At 45.7% G+C, this 17816-nt stretch overlaps 1 protein-coding gene across 6 annotated transcripts in view; it reads right to left on the bottom strand.

Moving 5' to 3' along the window:
• SRD5A1 (steroid 5 alpha-reductase 1) overlaps positions 1 to 17816 on the bottom strand; it is a 58331-nt gene that overhangs the window by 39417 nt on the left and 1098 nt on the right. For 3 of the 6 annotated variants that reach the window (XM_024109626.3, XM_024109623.3, XM_024109624.3), the window contains exons 2-3: positions 5442 to 5534; positions 315 to 481 (exon numbers count right to left, since the gene is read on the bottom strand). In XM_024109626.3, the coding sequence (XP_023965394.1) occupies positions 315 to 481; positions 5442 to 5534 (260 nt within the window). Of the gene's footprint in view, positions 1 to 314; positions 482 to 5441; positions 5535 to 14692; positions 16112 to 17816 lie in introns of those variants that run through there. The other 3 variants (XM_008172999.4, XM_065584197.1, XM_065584196.1) reach the window with 2 other exon arrangements.

Genomic DNA, 17816 nt, shown 5'->3' with positions numbered 1-17816 from the left:
TATTAATCCAGACCCATTTCAGCCATTCCATTTTTTTGCCCAGGCCCAATGTCAGGCTGATAGATATACAGTTGCTCAGACAGTACATCAGAAGAGGGAATCAAAACTCAAAGATGGAAGTAAGGAGAGAAAAATAAAGATTAAATGACCTCCATTGTATCACAATAAGCAGGTCTAACCAAAAAAAAAAAAAGTCTAGACCACTGGATCCCCATTTATGAGAACTATAATTTTATGTTTATTTTTTATAAAGACTTATGATAATCAATTTTGCTTTTGGGTCTCATAAAACAGCATGCTTTTATTCAACTCACCTACAATGAAACAAGGACCTTTCAGCCAACCAGAAGGATATTCTGCATAATTACTTAAGCTCCGACCTTGCAAGTATCCATTATAGACACAGAATATGAGTGCTAGTGCAAAAGTAATGAATGGTGTTGGTTTTCCTCCACGAATCAAGAAAGAAAAGATGAGTGCCCTAGAACAAATAGGAAAAGAAACATTTTAAATTACCTAGTTACTGTTATTGCAATACATAACAGTAGGTAGGAATGCATTTTAAGGGCCCAAATCTGCAATCCTTATACTTACAAAACTCTCAGTTTTGCCTATGATCCCAATTCAACGAAGTGCCAAAGCAGGTGCAGAACAACAAACATGTGAATATTCCCATTTACTATGTTTGGACTGCATGTTCAGGTCCCAAGAGGCTAGTTGAGTCTTTACCAAATAATCTTATTTTAGTAAGGTCTTTACTGCAGATAAATACTAATATTCGATATATTTTAGTTTTATGGTAAATTTGTTATATTGAGTAAAGCACCTTGGATAGCTCCTTGTTTGGAAAAGGACAACATGCAGCTGGCGTGTAATGCAGCACATAATTTGAGCCTTATTTTGTCCAAAGCCTTCACCATGGTGCTCCCCCAAGCATCTCCTTTTAAGGCAAACATGACCTCATCATTCCTGTGTAAAACCTGCTGAAACTAAGGATGGGGGAAGCAACCTGAAAAAGGCTGCTGCTTTTAACCCTAAGGGACCCCAACAGGTTACCTCTGGGAAGCTAATCTAGCAAACGCATCTTCCAATTCCCTGTTTTGTTTTTGTCACTGTCTTCTCATAAAGTACTAAGTACTCACCCTCTGAAAAACAGTTCCCTTTAAGGTCTCTAACTGAGCCCTGCCCCCCAAAAAACACACAAACAAAATCATCAGTCATTTTGAAATGACTACTTGGCCTCAATCTCTAGCAGGTTTCATAGGAATTAATTAAGGATGTGGCAAATCCCCAACTGGCATTCATCTGTGAAAATGTGGGAAATTGCTCAGATAACATTCCAGAAAAAACATGGAATATCATGTGGTCTTGATGTGCCATGTTTATTCAGCCAAGTTCTGATCACAGAAATATTAATTTTATTATTCAAATGATATAGTCATAGTATTTACATGTAATTCAAATTAAAACAACATCATGTAAAAGCTGAATATGCTTTAACAGTGCTGCAGTTATCCAGTAGTAACAAATCTTAAATGGATAAAATGACCATCAAAGTACATCTTTCCTCCCTCTTTCCCTCCACCTGAGTGGGATACATGTGTGCAACCACATCTTGAAGAACAAGAGTTACAGTATAGGTATGCAACTATTTTTTGCCACAATGCCATACAACGTGTGGTAGTTACAGCTGTTTAAACATTTTTTCCTAGAAGAGTTCTGGCATGATTTCTCTAATCACTCATATGGGGAAGTGTGGCAGTCTATAGCAAGATTGTACAACATGGTTATCCTTGAGGAAAACAAAATCTGCCGACACTGATACCTTATCAGAATCTTGTTAAATTGTGTTTAACCAAAGTAGTAGGTAGGCTTCTGATTCTACGTGCAGTGTCTATACTGGCAAAAATCTGACCTGTAATTCACTGCCAATGCAAATTCACCTGTGGTACCAACAGTGGAAGTGGTACTGCAGACTCAAGCTCTTTTACCATCTTGTCATATAATTCTACTCTCAGACGCTGTCTACAAGATTTTTTTTGGCAAATGTTTCCCACCATTGCTAACATCACTGATACTAGCAATGGCAGGAATATTAGCATAGATAAATCTGCAGCCACCTGTGGTTTTTACCACTCTGCCCGGAGGAGTCCTAAACAATGTAACAGTTGTCATGGCAATCTTGTTTATCCCAACAGTCCCAATGTTGCTACCACTAGTAGAGCTGCATGTTGGCATTCCCAAAACCTCTTCCACTAGGTTATCCAAGAACATAGTTCGACTACAGTCTTGTCACTTAGGTTCCTTTATTTGGCATACATCAAAGCTATGCTAAATTGATCAGACTCAAGCTTATGGGGTGGGGTATAGGGTGTGCTTCACATCCAAAGTTACACAGCAAACCTCTTCCTTTATATACATTTACACATTACATTGCATTAACTATACATTGTGTCATACATTTTGGGATTGGCTTGATCACTTTGTAGAAACAAGTCCCTGTTCCGCATGCACTGTCCAGGCACATACTCTTTACCTCATTTTACAATTCAGGCGTATTTTACCCATTATCTTGTCCACTGTCCAGAGTCCCTGGGTGTTCAACCTTATCTTAACCAAAACAGACATTCTGTTTCCAGCCTGCTGATTCATTTACCTCCCTTAACCTGTTTCCCAAGAAATAAGACCTCACCCATGTTCAATTACTCATGTCAAGACAGGCCTACATTGCACTGGGAAACTTTTGCAAATTCCTTAGCGTAGGCAAGATTTGAGAGTAAGATTATATGACATGATTGAGGGGGAAAAACATATGCCTGAGATCTGTCTGCAGTACAGTTTCCACTATTGCCACTACGAGCTGTGAATTACAAGTCTGCTGTTTCTTAATGTAGGTAAATCAAAATGATTTTGGCCCTGCCTATTCTTTAATCACAACAACATTGAAACACTTATTGACTGCATAGCTATTTCTGAAGATGATGGAAATTTGCAGTGGGTGCAGCTGAATAAAGATTAGTGGCAAGTGTGAGCAAACAAATGTTTAGCACCATTTCAGACTGAATGTCTTATAGGACATTGCCCACTATCACAAATGCAGGGTTTCCTGATATAGAAAAGAGGAAGTGATGCCCATTTGCTCGTGCTATAAAATAGTGATTTGAATCAGGACAACTGGAATTTGTTTCAGTAAGATGTTTGTCCACTTACAACAGCTGTGTATTTGACCCCAATACTTTTGCAGAAAGAGAGCTAACTACTAGCATTAGACTAATGGATACTAAGAATCTGAATGTCACAGATCTCATCTAAAGACCAACAGGCAGGAAGTTTATTTCCTATATAAAAATCACAGATGTTCAGGTGGAACTGTAATTGAGATAATCCTTTATTGTCCTGCATACTGTGAAACATAATGGAAGACATTCCAGAGGTATGCAAAATTATTTCTTTGCCCCATTTTTCTGGATTGCACATCCCAGAACAATGCTGTCTAATTTCCAACTGTGCAGCTACCTGTGTAACCTCATGATTTTTAGCGTTGCCCTCAATTGCACCTGTGCAACAACCACCAATGAAAATGAATTGCACAGGTATAACTACTCCTGAAGGAATTCTGCACCAAAAAATTAAAAATTCTGCACACATTTTAAAATTCTGCAAAATTCTGAAAATGTTATGTGTCAATAAATAAATGTGGCTTCAGCATGGCAGTGGGGAGCACAGGCCACTGGCTGCATTGGGGTGACAGATCATCCTGAAGCGCCCACCTCCCCTGGTACAGGGACTAGGCAGTGAGGTTGCACCTGACCTTGACACAGTTTGGGGGGGCGGGGGGTTCTGGTGGAGGAGCAATGGGACTCTGCAGGTGGCTGGGGCTCAGCAGGGTGTTCTGGACACAGGGGGGTTATCACAAGCTGAACAGGAATCAGAGTTGCCTTACCTGCTGCGTGCCATAGAAAGAAACACCACCAGATTACTTTTGGCATTCACGGAGCAGATGAACACAGTGGCTTTTGGGCTCAGTAACCAACTGGTTGGTAGTGAATCAGTTTACAGTCAGGAAATTGACTGTTGGAGCTGCGTTAACATAAGTGTGCAGGGCCATTAACCACATTCTGCTACAAAGGATTGTGACTCTTGGCAATGTGCGTGAAATAGCACCGCTCTGCAGAAATGAGATTCCCCAACTGCGGAGGGGCGATAGATGGCACGCATATTCCAATTTTGGCCCGGGACCATCTTGTGACGGAGTACATCAATAGAAAAGAGTAATTCTCTATGGTATTGCAGGCGCTTGTGCATCACCAAGGGTGTTTCACTGGGAAGGTGCATGACATACACATCTTCAGGAACACGGGCCTGTACAGAAAGCTTCAATCCAGGACTGTCTTTCTAGACAAGAATATTCCAGTGGGGGATATTGAAATGCCCATAGTCATCCTGAGAAATCCAGCGTACCCCTTGTTCCCTTGTCTCATAAATACTTACAAGGGAAACCTGGACAGCAGCAACAAGTACTTCAACAATAGGCTGAGTAGGTGCAGAATGACCGTGGAATGTGCATTTGGCAGATTAAAAGCATGTTGGCACTGCCTTTATGTCAGCATTCCCATGGTCATAAGGAGCCTACTACACACTCCACAATATTTGTGAGGCTAAGAGTGAAAAGTTTCCCCCAGGGTGGAGCACAGAGGTGGAGCACCTGACTGCTGAATTTGAGCAGCCAGATACCAGGGCTATTAAAGGGGCATAATGGGGTGCTATTCAAATCAGGAAGGCTTTGAGGCAACATTTTGATAATGAGCACCAGTAATGTATCTTTACATATAGCACTCTGCAATGTTTTGTAAACTTGCCCCAATGCATGAAAAGTGTGATGATTCCTGGCCGGGATTTGTAGTCAGCAAATGATCAAACTGCCACTCTTAATTACTACCAGCATCAATCACCATGTGTAGGAGATAAATAAAGATTACTCATCTTTCAGAGTTGTTTTTATTAAATACCAATTAACAATACCCACAAAAGGTATAGTGGGAAAGAAGATCGCTATGAGAGCCTACACTGCCCTGCAATGCTATGTGTAAGTCCAGCTATCATTTCGGAAGCTGTATGAAGGTGTGAAGTGAATGGGGTACTGAGACATTCCGGTAAGTTGCAAGGAATGTGTGGGAGAAGTTTGGGAACGGCATGGAAAGCCATTCTGGATCAGGTACGGTAGGAGAGAGGGGGGAGGTGAGCATGCATGTGTTCAGCCTGGAGTGTGATTAGGGACTTCAACATCTCTGTTTGCGCTTCCATCACTTTAATCAACTACTCCTGGTCCTTTACAATTTGCTCCTCACTCTCCTTTCAGTCCTTTCTATTTTAAATTTTTCCTTGAGGGTCTCTTTCCACTTCTTTGATTTTTTTTTTCTGGCCTTTGAAGATTGGCGCACCTCTCTGAAGTGTCCTCATTGCTCCCCCTTGGTTGCTTCTTTATCTGGAATGTCCACAAGCCAGTGTGTAAGAGGTTGCCCTGAAGGTCAAATCTGCAGAAGCACAAGAAACAATATACAGAAGCATGATTGTTAGTTCATGCACAGAATTGAATCAATACACCTCTTAACATACAAATCACTCTCACTGTCCCCTTGCAAGCACATATCTCGGTGAATGCCCTGAACATGGTGAGTGTGGCCTGGGTGGGGGTTCAGCGTTCAAGATGGGGCTAAGGGTCTAGGTGTTTTTTTTAAGGGGATCAGTGCATCGACTAGGAACAATATTGTAAATTCCGCCACCATTTTCCACAGGCAGGGGGTCATTGTAACCATTATCTCACCCTGAGGGTAAGCAAGGATGAAAAGGTGCATCTCCTGCACGTGTGCGGCTACAGACCCAGTCCCTATGCTACTTGCCTGTGTGCCACTTTGATCCCTGCAAAATTATTGCTGAGTAGCACGGGAAAGTTTCCTACAATAGGGGAAGGAACAACAGCTCTGCCATGGAATCTTTGGCAGAGAATAGGCAAGTACGTCCAGGAAAGTTTCCTAGAGATCTCTTGGAAAGATTCCCTGAAATTTTGGTGTGCATTAACACACCATTCCACCACACTGCTTAGTGCACAGGGGAATGTGGAACACACACAAACACAAGTAGTTCTGTATATTTCCATCCCTTCACCCACTTCTAGAATATACAGAGCAAAGGAGAGCTCTACCTCATATAACCGAGCAGCATCAACTCAAAAAGATCACTTACCTCTCCTGCATTATGCATGTCAGAGATGGACTGCTGGGACTGGCTAGACCCCTCTGGTGTGGAAAACAGTTCCTGACTTGCCGCGCCACCAGACAACCCTGCTGTGTGCTCCACATCATCCTCCAACTCAACTGCCTCATCCATGACTTTGTCCTTGGTGTTAAGTCCACTGTTCACTGCCTCCAGCCCCGCTGAAGTATCCACAGGGCTTGTAGTGGTGGAGGTTGGGTCGCTGCCAAGGATGGCATCCAGCTCCTTGTAGAAGCAGCAGGTCTTCAGCGCAGGACCAGAGCGATGGTTTGCCTCCCTTGCCTTCTGGTACACCTGTCTCAGCTCCTTTATCTTCGCATGGCACTGGTGCATGTCTTGTTCATAGCCCTTTTCCAACAAGCCATGAGAAATTGCCTGTAGGTATCCAAGTTTCTGCAGCTGGAGTGGAGCTGGGACTGTGCAGCCTCCTCTCCCCACGTACTCAGCAGATCCAACAGCTTTGGTGTGCTCCAAGCGGGAGCTGTATGGAGCCACGCTGGTCAGCTGGGAAGACACGATGTCCACGCCAAGCAAACAAAGTGGAATTTAAAATATTCCCAGTGATTTCAAGGGGGAGGGGCTGATGCCTGTGTGCCTTGGTGCAGGTCAGCGGAGATCAAACCGCTGACTCAGAGCAGTCAGGATGGGCATTGTGGCACACCTCCTGATGGCCATTTACGGTGACATAACAAAGAATGGTGTCTACACTCACACTCTGTCAATATGAATTTGTGCAAAAAAGCTCTATACCTCTCATTGAGGTGGTTTTATTTTTGTGGCAAAGCAGGAGAGTTTGATCGGCAGAAGCAGCTTTGTAGTGTGTACACAGCCAGTGTTTTTTCGACAAAACTGTGTAGTGCAGACCAGGCCTGAGACTGTTAAGTCTTTCTTGAACTATCGTAGCACGTAAAGCACTTTTTAAATGTGAAAAAAGACCTTTCACCACTGCACTTTGAGACTGGCAGTGTCAGGTAAATGCGTTGTGCAATAAAGACATTTTGAAACTGTGACGGGTTAAATCACAGAAACCCCCTTGGGAGCTGCCACCTGATGTGCCAAGACTACGTCTACCCTTGCTTTCCCTGCCAGCTCAGGACTCCAGCACCCTGTCTTGCTGAGCCAGACACTCCCATCTGCTCCAACACAGACCCAGGGTCTGAATTACTTGCCCCAAAGCTGCAGGTTTACCTGAAAGCAGCTAACAGAAGTGTTCCTGTCTTTAGCACTCAGATGCCCCACTCCCAACGGGGTCTAAACCCAAATAAATCCGTTTTACCCTATATACAGGGTAAACTCAAATTGTTTGCCCTCTATAACAGTGATAGAGAGATATGCACAGTTGTTTGCTCCCCCAGGTATTAATACATACTCTGAGTTAATAAGTAAAAAGTGATTTTATTAAAAACAGAAAGTAGAATTTATGTGGTTCCAAATAGTAACAGACAGAACAAAGTAAGTCACCAATCAAAATAAAATAAAATGCACAAATCTATGTCTAATTAAACTGAATACATATAATCTCACCCTCAGAGATGCTTCAGTAAGTTTTTTCCTCAGACTGTACACCTTCCAGGCCTGGGCACAATTCTTTCCCCTGGTACAGCTCTTGTTCCAGCTTAGGTGGTAGCTAGGGGATTCCTCATGATGGCTCCTCTCCTCTCCTCCCTTTGTTCTGTTCCACCCCTTTATATATCTTTTGCATAAGGCGGGAACCCTTTGTCCCTCTGGGTCTCCACCCCCCCCACTGGAAAAGCACCAGGTTAAAGATGGATTCCAGTTCACGTGACATGATCACATGTCACTGCAAGACTTTATTACCCCCTTGCTAGCACACATATATACAGGAAGACTTATAGGTAAAACACAGCCATTTGCAGACAATGGTCCTAGTTAATAGGAGTCATTTTGATGATTCCAAACCACCATTAATGGCCCACACTTTACATAATTACAATAGGCCCTCAGAGTTATATTTTATATTTCTAGTTTCAGGTACAAGAGTGATACATTTATACAAATAGGATGATCAAACTCAGTAGATTATAAGCTTTGTAATGATACCTTACAAGAGACCTTTTGCATAAAACATATTTCAGTTACATTATATTCACTTATTATTAAATTTTTATAAAACCATATAGACTGCACAACGTCACAGCGTTGTGCAATAAAGACATTTGGAAACATTGTTTGCAAATTATGCATGTTGATTATGGTCAGCATTTGCAGTGTAGGCAGAGCTTGTGATGATAGCTTGGAGGCAAACTGTTTTATAAGTGAGCACCCTGGTACCCATTCTTCAAATATCTCTTTACTGAAGTTCTCTGAATAGAATTCAATTAAACTTCTGAGAGACTAACAACAGTACTGTCAAGGTCACCTTTTAAAAAAACAGAAACGGTTGTTTATTTTTGAATATGCGTGAATTCTTCTGTTGAGATGAATAATTCTATCTGACTCGCTTGTCAGCCAGTCAGATAGAATTATTCAACTTTGAACTTCTCTTCACTATTCAGCAAAACAGCAGGTTCTTCACTCTCATCAGCCATACGCTTTGGATGATGTTGCCACTGTAACTGAAAGTTAGCTGTAGAACTTAAAGATGTTGCAGATTCATGGTATTCTTCAAAAATTTTCCATCGTGCTGCCACAAACTCAGATAGCGAGTTCAGCAGTGTCACAGTTGTGCCTAAGTCCATTGTTTCAGACTGTGAAAGTTGACATGTTTTAGTTTATTCTTGTACAGCTACTACTCCGAAATGTTGTCATAAATGCTGTCTCCAAACAATCCATGGTTTCAACAAATGAGTTTGCCTCTGCTTGTGTGTCACTCTTCTGCAGTGTCTGCACCAAAAGCCTGAAGCACAGATTTGTAGCTGCATGATAAACAGCAAAGTGCATCTGTTCGAGCTCTCTTACTGGCCTCAGACGGCTCCTCATTCATAGAATCTCACAAGAGGCTCCAGCAATAAGTTACTCCTGTGAAAAACACATGCAGTTTTTGGACAAAAAAAAAAAAAAAAAAAACGGATTGCATCAGTGCATGACTCTGAAGCAGCAACACCGCATAGGTCATGCATTGGATGTAGACTTGGTGTACACACTCAGGTCATGTACTGGATGTACACTGCTTTCCTCACTGGTTGCAATGACCTGAGCTTGCACACCAGAAAAAGTGCCAGACATGTTACTAGCATTACCGTATGTTTGACCTCTGCTGTGCTTTAGATTGATATTTAGTTCATCACTTAGGGTTTCCTTGATAACATTAAATAAATGAAGGCCTGTATGCGATGTAACTTGAACAAAATTCAAGAAGTGTTCCATAGGGGTACAGTTATTCAGCACATAGCTCACATAAATGTCAGCTGATCAGTATGGTGTGGAATGAACACTGAAGGGAAAGTACTTAGCCAATTTTAGCTCATCCACAATATCCTTCTTTACCTTGTCAGCCATGAGTTTGATGAACTCTTCACAGATTGTTGAGGATAGATTTGATGTTGTGCCATGACCAGCATTTCCATACTTGTCGATGTGGCAGGCCAGGAAAAGGTCGTATTCTGTTAAGAACTCTAAGCAGCCAAAGAAATTGCCATTATTAAAACTCCCAAAGGTTTCATTAGTCCCTCTCATGTTGTCAGAAATTTTATTACTGATACAACTCATTTCAACACTTCTATCCAGTAATTTCCTTCTTTAATACACCTATATGTTTATCAAGGTTTGAGTCTTTGCTAAACAGATTATGTAAGTGGTGAGAGCTTGTCAGTGCTCAGTAGAATTTTCGTGGTCACCAAGTCTGCCAATTTGATTCCATGAATCAAATTCTCTCTTGGCCAGTGGAGATGTGTTATTCACAGAAAACAATTTGCACACAAAACAGAAGACACAGCCAGTCAATGGTGAGCATATGAGCCAGGGCCTTTCAATAGTTTCACCATTTGGGGACACCTGATTAAAGACTGTATCACAGAGTTTCCTAAAATAAAATACATTTTAATATTAATGCACACTCTCCAACATTTATGATGAATATAGGCACACTTGTGGGGGCATTAAGAGAGTAAGCAAACTAGAATGTACATTTTTATAATTAGAGACAACAAAAATCAGTTTATTTCAATTGTCTCACAAAATTAATAGTAATCCTGCTGAAAAAAGTCGATCTCATAAAATGACTCAAGTATAAAAAAAAGTTATAATTACCTTGTTTTGTTCTTATGTTGTCTTGATGATATTGCATATTTTCCATCGCGATTTTGGCAGAAATCAGGGCCTGTGTCTAAGCAATACTGCTGAGCGAAAGCATCAACAGTCCACAGGGCAGCATCGGAAGAAGGTAATCACGCTGGTGTGTTTTGCAGCAGCAGGTTATAACTGTGTTTTTTATTTGGCAAAAGGATTTCATCTGAAGAAACAGCATGTTCTTCACAGCCATCATCAATGTAGACTGGACCCACTGCCATACTAGTATCATTAATTACACACTCATCAGTACCAGTAGTACTAGTAGTATTAATATCATCACCAGGAGTCTCTATACTGTGATTAATGAAACAACTGCTTATGCAACACAGATTTGCATTCTGATCTTCAACTTCTGCTTTACGGCTCCATTTTTGAGCGCCACTTAAATGTTCTTTCATCATTATTTTCTTTATCATTTGGACTTGTTTGTTCATTCTCCTAGGTTTATAGTCTCCTGCTCTGCTCCTCACCCATGCCTGCAGTATACTTCAGTGCATACATACGCTGCTGACAGCATGACACCACATGCCTTACCGTAAATGACTGCAGTGCAGAAACAAAATGAAAGGGCTGGGCTGGCAGGGAACTGTGGATTGGGAGTGAGGGGCACCGGCAGAGTGTGCAGGGGAACTCAGGGCTGCGGTAGCAGGAAGCTTCAGGGCAGCACCAGTGGCAGCGCTGGGGGGGGAGACCAGAGCTGGGCTACTAGGGGGCCTGCCTGGGTTGGGTCTCTGAAATAAGGCAGGGGCCAGGGGCAAGCACAGCAGGGCAGGAGGCAGATCAGTCCCCGGAGCGAGGTAGGGGCTGGAGACAAGAGCACAGCAGGGTGGGTTTGGTCCCTGAGCAAGGAAGGAGCTGGGGGCAAGAGCACAGCAGGGCGGGGAGGGGGTCTGTCCCCAGAGCGAGGCAGGGGCTGGGGGTAAGGACAGTAGGGTGTGGGAGAGGGCAGATATGATCCCTCCAAGGGCAGCACAGAGTTGGTACCTACATCTCTGCCAGAGCTGGATCCTTGGGAGCCAATTCTCTCTCTCCAGCTGAGCTACAGCTCCTCCAGGCAGCAACAACTGCTCTGACTGTGGTTACTCCTATAACCGGGGCCCCTTCTGAGTGTGTGTCTAGCGCCACAGGCACCAGTGTCAACCCAGTATTGGACACACAACTTCAAAATGCTGTCTACACTGCTATTTTTAGAGCAATAGCATGAGGCCCTACTACCCTGAGTCTGGCAAGCTTCTGCCACCGGGCCATGTAGATGGACTCTCACTTGAACAGTGCCCACGCTGCAGAATACACGAGCTCTGAGCTGCATAAGAGGAGGATTTGAGCTCTGACCCACTGCTTCCAGCAGGGTCCATAGGCCCAAATCCAACTAGTTTCTGTGTGGACAGAAGGGGGGGTTGGGCTCAAACCTGAGTTTGCGTGGACATACCCTGAGACACCAGTGAGCCCAGCCCCGTGTATGCAAGATGCAGAGATAGGGTAATGACTCATGCATTCCCAGAATACCTGACATTTCAGTACCCTGCTCCAGGATCCTCGCACCCCATCCCAGCATGACCCTGTCCCCACATGACCAGCATCACCTCACATGCAAGACATTACCTCACCCTACTGTCCTTACCCTCAGCCCCTGCCATTTCGAAGCGCATGCCGCTCCAACCTCTCCAACATGACCAGGCACACAGTTCCTGCTCTACACTACGAGTTTACATCGAATTTAGCAGCGTTAGATCGATTTAATCCTGCACCCGTCCACACGGCCAAGCCTGTTTTGTTGACTTAAAGGGCTCTTAAAATCAATTTCAGTACTCCTCCCCGATGAGGAGATTAGTGCTGAAATCGACCCTGCTGGGTCGAATTTGGGGTAGTGTGGACGCAATTCGATGGTATTGGCCTCCGGAAGCTATCCCAGAGTGCTCCATTGTGACCGCTCTGAACAGCGCTCTCAACTCAGATGCACTGGCCAGGTAGACAGGAAAAGCCCCGCGAATTTTTGAATTTCATTTCCTGTTTGGCCAGCGGGGCAAGATGATCAGCACAGGTGACCATGCAGTCCCAGAATCGCAAAAGAGCTCCAGCATGGACTGAACAGGAAGTACTGGATCTAATCGCTATATGGGGAGAGGAATCCGTGCTATCAGAACTCCGTTCCAAAAGACAAAACGCCCAAATATTTGAAAAAAAAAAAAATCTCCAAGGGCATGAAGGACAGAGACTATAACAGGGACCCACAGCAGTGCTGCGTGAAACTTAAGGACCTCAGGCAAGCCTACCAAAGAACCAGAGAGGCAAACGACCACTCTGGGTCAGAGCACCAGACGTACCGCTTCTATGATGAGCTGCATGCCATTCTAGGGGGTGCCCCTACAACTACCCCACCCCTGTGCGTGGACTCTCTCAATGGATTCTCACGCAACAGGAATGCGGATTTTGGGGACGAGGAAGATGATGATGATCAGGAGGAGGTTGAAGATAGCACACAGCAAGCAAGCAGAGAAACCATTTTCCCTGACAGCCAGGAACTGTATCACCCTGGAGCCAATACCCTCTCAACCCACCCAAGGTGGGCTCCCGGACCTTGAGGGCAGAGACAGGACCTCGGGTGAGTATACCTTTGTAAATATAATACATGGTTTAAAAACAAGCGTATTTAATTATTAATTTGCCCTGAAGACTTGGGATGCAGTTGCGGCCAGTACAGCTACTGGAAAAGTCTTTTAATGTGTATGGGGATGGGGTGGAAATCCTCCAGGAACATCTCAATGAAGCTCTCCTGGATGTACTCCCAAAGCCTTTGCAAAAGGTTTCTGGGGAGGGCGGCCTTATTCCGTCCGCTATGGTAGGATGTTTCACTATGCCAGGCCAGTAGCACAGAGTTTGGAATCATTGCATAACTAAGTATGGCAGCGTATGGTCCCGGTATTTGCTGGCATTCAAGCAACATCCATTCTTTATCTCTCTGTGTTACCCTCAGAAGAGTGATATCATTCAGGGTCACCTGGTTGAAATAGGGGAATTTTATTAAGGGGACATTCAGAGGTGGTCGTTCCTGCTGGGCTGTTTGCCTATGGCTGAACAGAAATCATCCCCGGTGTTAGCCACGTGGTGGGGGGAGGGGTGAAGCGATCATCCCAGAGAATTTGGTATGAAGGTGGGGGGTTTAGTTGGGTTTGTGCTGCACGTTAAACCGAAAACCGCAGCCCCTCCTTTTAAATGGCCAACCCAACAGGTGCTTAGTATGGCAAATGAGGACGCTGCTGTTTGAAATCATTCCCACATATTATGAAGATTAAAGAAGCCAAAAGACTGTGGCTTACCATGGTTGCCTGAAAGCCGAATTCTGTTGCCTGCCGGCCCTGCTTGTGTGATCTCTCACTCCACACCAGCAGGCCCTCAATATAAGAGGCAAAATGCGACTTTGTAAAGAAAGCACACGTGCTATGTAATGTTAACAGCTTGGTTCACCGTGAAAGAGTCTACCCATTGTTCTCTAAAATGTCTCTTTTTAAATACTACTCTCCCTTTTTTTCCCTCCCACAGCTGCAAATGTTTCAATGCTCCCCATATCATCTCTGTCCCAGAGGCTAGCGAAGATCAGAAGGCGAAAAAAACGCACTCGCGAATGACATGTTCTCTGTGCTCATGCAGTCCTCCCACACTGAAAGAGCCCAGCAGAATGCATGGAGGCAGACACTGTCAGAGTGCAGGAAAGCACAAAATGAACACAAGAACAGGTGGCGGGATCAAGATGACAGGTGGTGTCAGCGTGATGAGAGGAGGCAGGAAGCAATGCTCAGGCTACAGGAGGATCAAACTGATATTCTCCGGCGTATTGCTGAGGTGCAGGAAAGGCAGCAGGAGCACAGACCGCCGCTGCAGTCCCTATGTAACCAACCTCCCTCCTCCCCAAGTTCCATATCCTCCTCACCCAGATGCCCAAGAACGCGGTGGGGGGGCCTCCAGGCACCCAACCATTCCACCCCAGAGGACTGACCAAGCAACAGAAAGCTGGCATTCAATAAGTTTTGAAGTGCAGTGTGGCCTTGTCCTTCCCTCCTCCCCTCATCCACCACCCCACCCAGTGCTTCCCTCCTCCCCCACCCCTCCCAGGCTACCTTTGCAGTTATCCCCCCATTTGTGTGATGAATTAATAAAGACTGCATGAATATGGAACAACAATGACTTTATTGCCTCTGCACGTGGTGATCAAAGGGGGGAGAGAAGGGCACTTGGCTTACAGGGAAATAGAGTGAACCAAGGAGGCGGGTTTTCATCAAGGAGAAACAAACAGAACTTTCACACTGTAACCTGGCCAGTCATGAAACTGGTTTTCAAAGCTTCTCTGATGCGCAGCGCGCCCTGCTGTGCTCTTCTAACTACCCTGGTGTCTGGCTGCGTGTAATCAGCGGCCAGGCGAATTGCCTCAACCTCCCACCCCACCATAAACGTCTCCCCCTTACTCTCACAAATATTGTGGAGCACACAGCAAGCAGTAACAACTATGGGAATATTGGTTTCGCTAAGGTCTAACCAAGTCAGTAAACTGCGTCAGCACGCTTTTAAACATCCAAATGCACCATTCTGCACTTTCTCAGCCTATAGTTGAACTGCTCCTGACTACTGTCCAGGCTGCCTGTGTACGGCTTCATGAGCCATGGCATTAAGGGGAGGCTGGGTCCCCAAGGATAACTATAGGCATTTCAACATCCCCAATGGTTATTTTCTGGCCTGGGAAGAAAGTCCCTTCCTGCAGCTTTTGAAACAGACCAGAGTTCCTAAAGATGCGAGCATCATGTACCTTTCCCGGCCATCCCACGTTGATGTTGGTGAAACGTCCCCGGTGATCCACCAGTGCTTGCAGTACCATTGAAAAGTACCCCTTTCTGTTTATGTACTGGCTGCCTAGGTGCTCCGGTCCCAAGATAGGGCTATGCATTCTGTCTATCGCCCCACCACAGTTAGGGAATCCCATTGCAGCAAGGCCATCCACTATGACCTGCACATTTCCCAGAGTCACTACCCTTGATAGCAGCAGCTCAGTGATCGCGTTGGCTACTTGGATTACAGCAGTCCCACACAGTAGATTTGCCCACTCCAAATTGATTCCCAACTGACCGGTAGCAGTCTGGTGTTGCAATCTTCCAGATGACTATCGCCACTCGCTTGTGAACCATGAAGGCTGCTCTCACCTTGTTATTCTTGCACTTCAGGGCAGGGGAAAGCAAGTCAAAGTTCCACGGAAGTGCCCTTACGCATGCAAAAGTTTCGCAGCCACTGGGAATTATCCGAGACCTGCAACACGATGCGGTCCCACCAGTCTGTGCTTGTTTCCCCGGCCCAGAATCGGCGTTCCACGGCATGAACCTGCCCCATTACCACCATGATGTCCAAATTGCCAGGGACCGTACTTTGAGAGAAGTCTGTGTCCATGTCCTCATCACTCCCATCACCGCGCTGCTGTCGCCTCCTCGCCTGCTGTTGAAGTTTCTGGTGCTGCATATACTGCAGGATAATGCGCGTGGTGTTTACAGTGCTCATAACTGCCGCGGTGATCTGAGCAGGCTCCATGCTTGCCGTGGTATGGCGTCTGCATGGAAAAAAGGCGCGAAACGATTGTCTGCCATTGTTCTCACGGAGGGGGGGTGACTGACGACATGGCTTACAGGGTTGGCTTACAGGGAATTAAAATCAACAAAGGATGCAGGTTTTCATCAAGGAGAAACACACACAACTGTCACACCGAAGCGTGGCCAGTTATGAAACTGGTCTTCAAAGCCTCTGTAATGTGCAACGCACCTTGCTGTGCTCTTCTAATCGCAAACAGCCTAGTCAGGAAACAGCGCCAGCGAGCTTTTAAACATCTAAAGGCTCATTCTACCACCATTCTGCACTTGCTCAGCCTATAGTTGAACTGCTCCATACTACTGTCCAGGCTTCATGAACCATGGGAGCAATGGGTAGGTGCGATCGCGCGGTGCTGCCGACTGGGAGAGCAGCCTGAGGCAAAAGCCTCCAGCTCGCATGATATTCCAGGCAGGACTGAATCTCCATTAGACAAAACTTAAAGAACAGAATGACCTGGAGTCACTCCCATTTATGTCCAGGCGCCCCTGACTGACCTCACCAAGGTCGGCCAGGAGCACCTATGTCTGCCTGGGCACCCCCAACCAACCTCACCAAGGTCGGCCAGGAGCACCCACAAGACGACGATGATGGTTAACAGTCATATTGCACCGTCTGCCACCCACAAGGCAAGGAGATGCTGCTGTGTAGCACTGCAGTACGTCTGTCAGCAGCACCCAGGAGACGTATGGTGACAGTGAGCTGAGCGGGCTCCATGCTTGCCGTGGTATGCTGTCTGCACGGGTAACCCAGGAAAAAAAGCAAGAAACGATTGTTCGCCGTTGCTTTCACGGAGGGATGGAGGCCTGATGACATGTACCCAGAACCACCCGTGACAATGTTTTTGCCCCATCAGGCATTGGGAGCTCAACCCAGAATTCCAATGGGCGGCAGAGACTGCGGGAACTGTGGGACAGCTACCCACAGTGCAATACTCCTGAAGTCGACAGTAGCCTCGGAACTGCGGACGCACCCCACCAACTTAAAGCGCTTAGTGGGGACACACACAATCGACTGTATCAAATCAATTTCTAAAAAATTTACTTCTATTAAATTGACCTAATTTCATAGTGTAGACATACCCAGAGTGAGGTAGGGTGACCAGATAGCAAAAGTGAAAAATTGCAACAAGGCTGAGGAGTAACAGGTACCTATATAAGGAAAAACATTGAATACTGGGACTGTCCCTATAAAATCAGGACACCTGGTCATCCTAGGGCAGTGGTTTTCAAACTGGGTCACGGAATGAAAGGTACTGTATCGCAGCGGCTCTTGTCACCACCGCCGACCCGGCCATTAAAAGTCCCGTTGGCGGTGCTGCCCGACTATGGCAGGGTAGACCCTACCTGTTCTGACACCGCGCTGCACCCCAGAAGCCGCCAACAGCAGGTCCGGCTCCTAGAAGGCGGGGGCCAGGGAAGGGATGGCAACGATGACATGGGTCTCTGCGCGCTGCCCTCGCCCTGAGCACCAACTCCGCACTCCCATTGGCCGGTTCCTCACCAATTGGAGCTGGTGGGGGACAGTGCCTGCAGGCAAGAGCTGCACGGGAGCCGCTTGCGCTCCGCCACCTAGGAGGCAGACCTGCTGCTGGCCGCTTCTGCAGCGAGCATGGTCTGCTGCGCCAGGACAGGCAGGAAGCCTGCCTTAGCATCCCCGCTGCGCTGCTG

This window comes from Chrysemys picta, chromosome 2, assembly GCF_011386835.1.
Source record: "Chrysemys picta bellii isolate R12L10 chromosome 2, ASM1138683v2, whole genome shotgun sequence".
NCBI lineage: Eukaryota > Metazoa > Chordata > Testudines > Emydidae > Chrysemys > Chrysemys picta.
The sequence above is the reverse complement of the archived record's forward strand: the minus strand, read 5'-3'. Positions and strand labels throughout refer to the sequence as shown.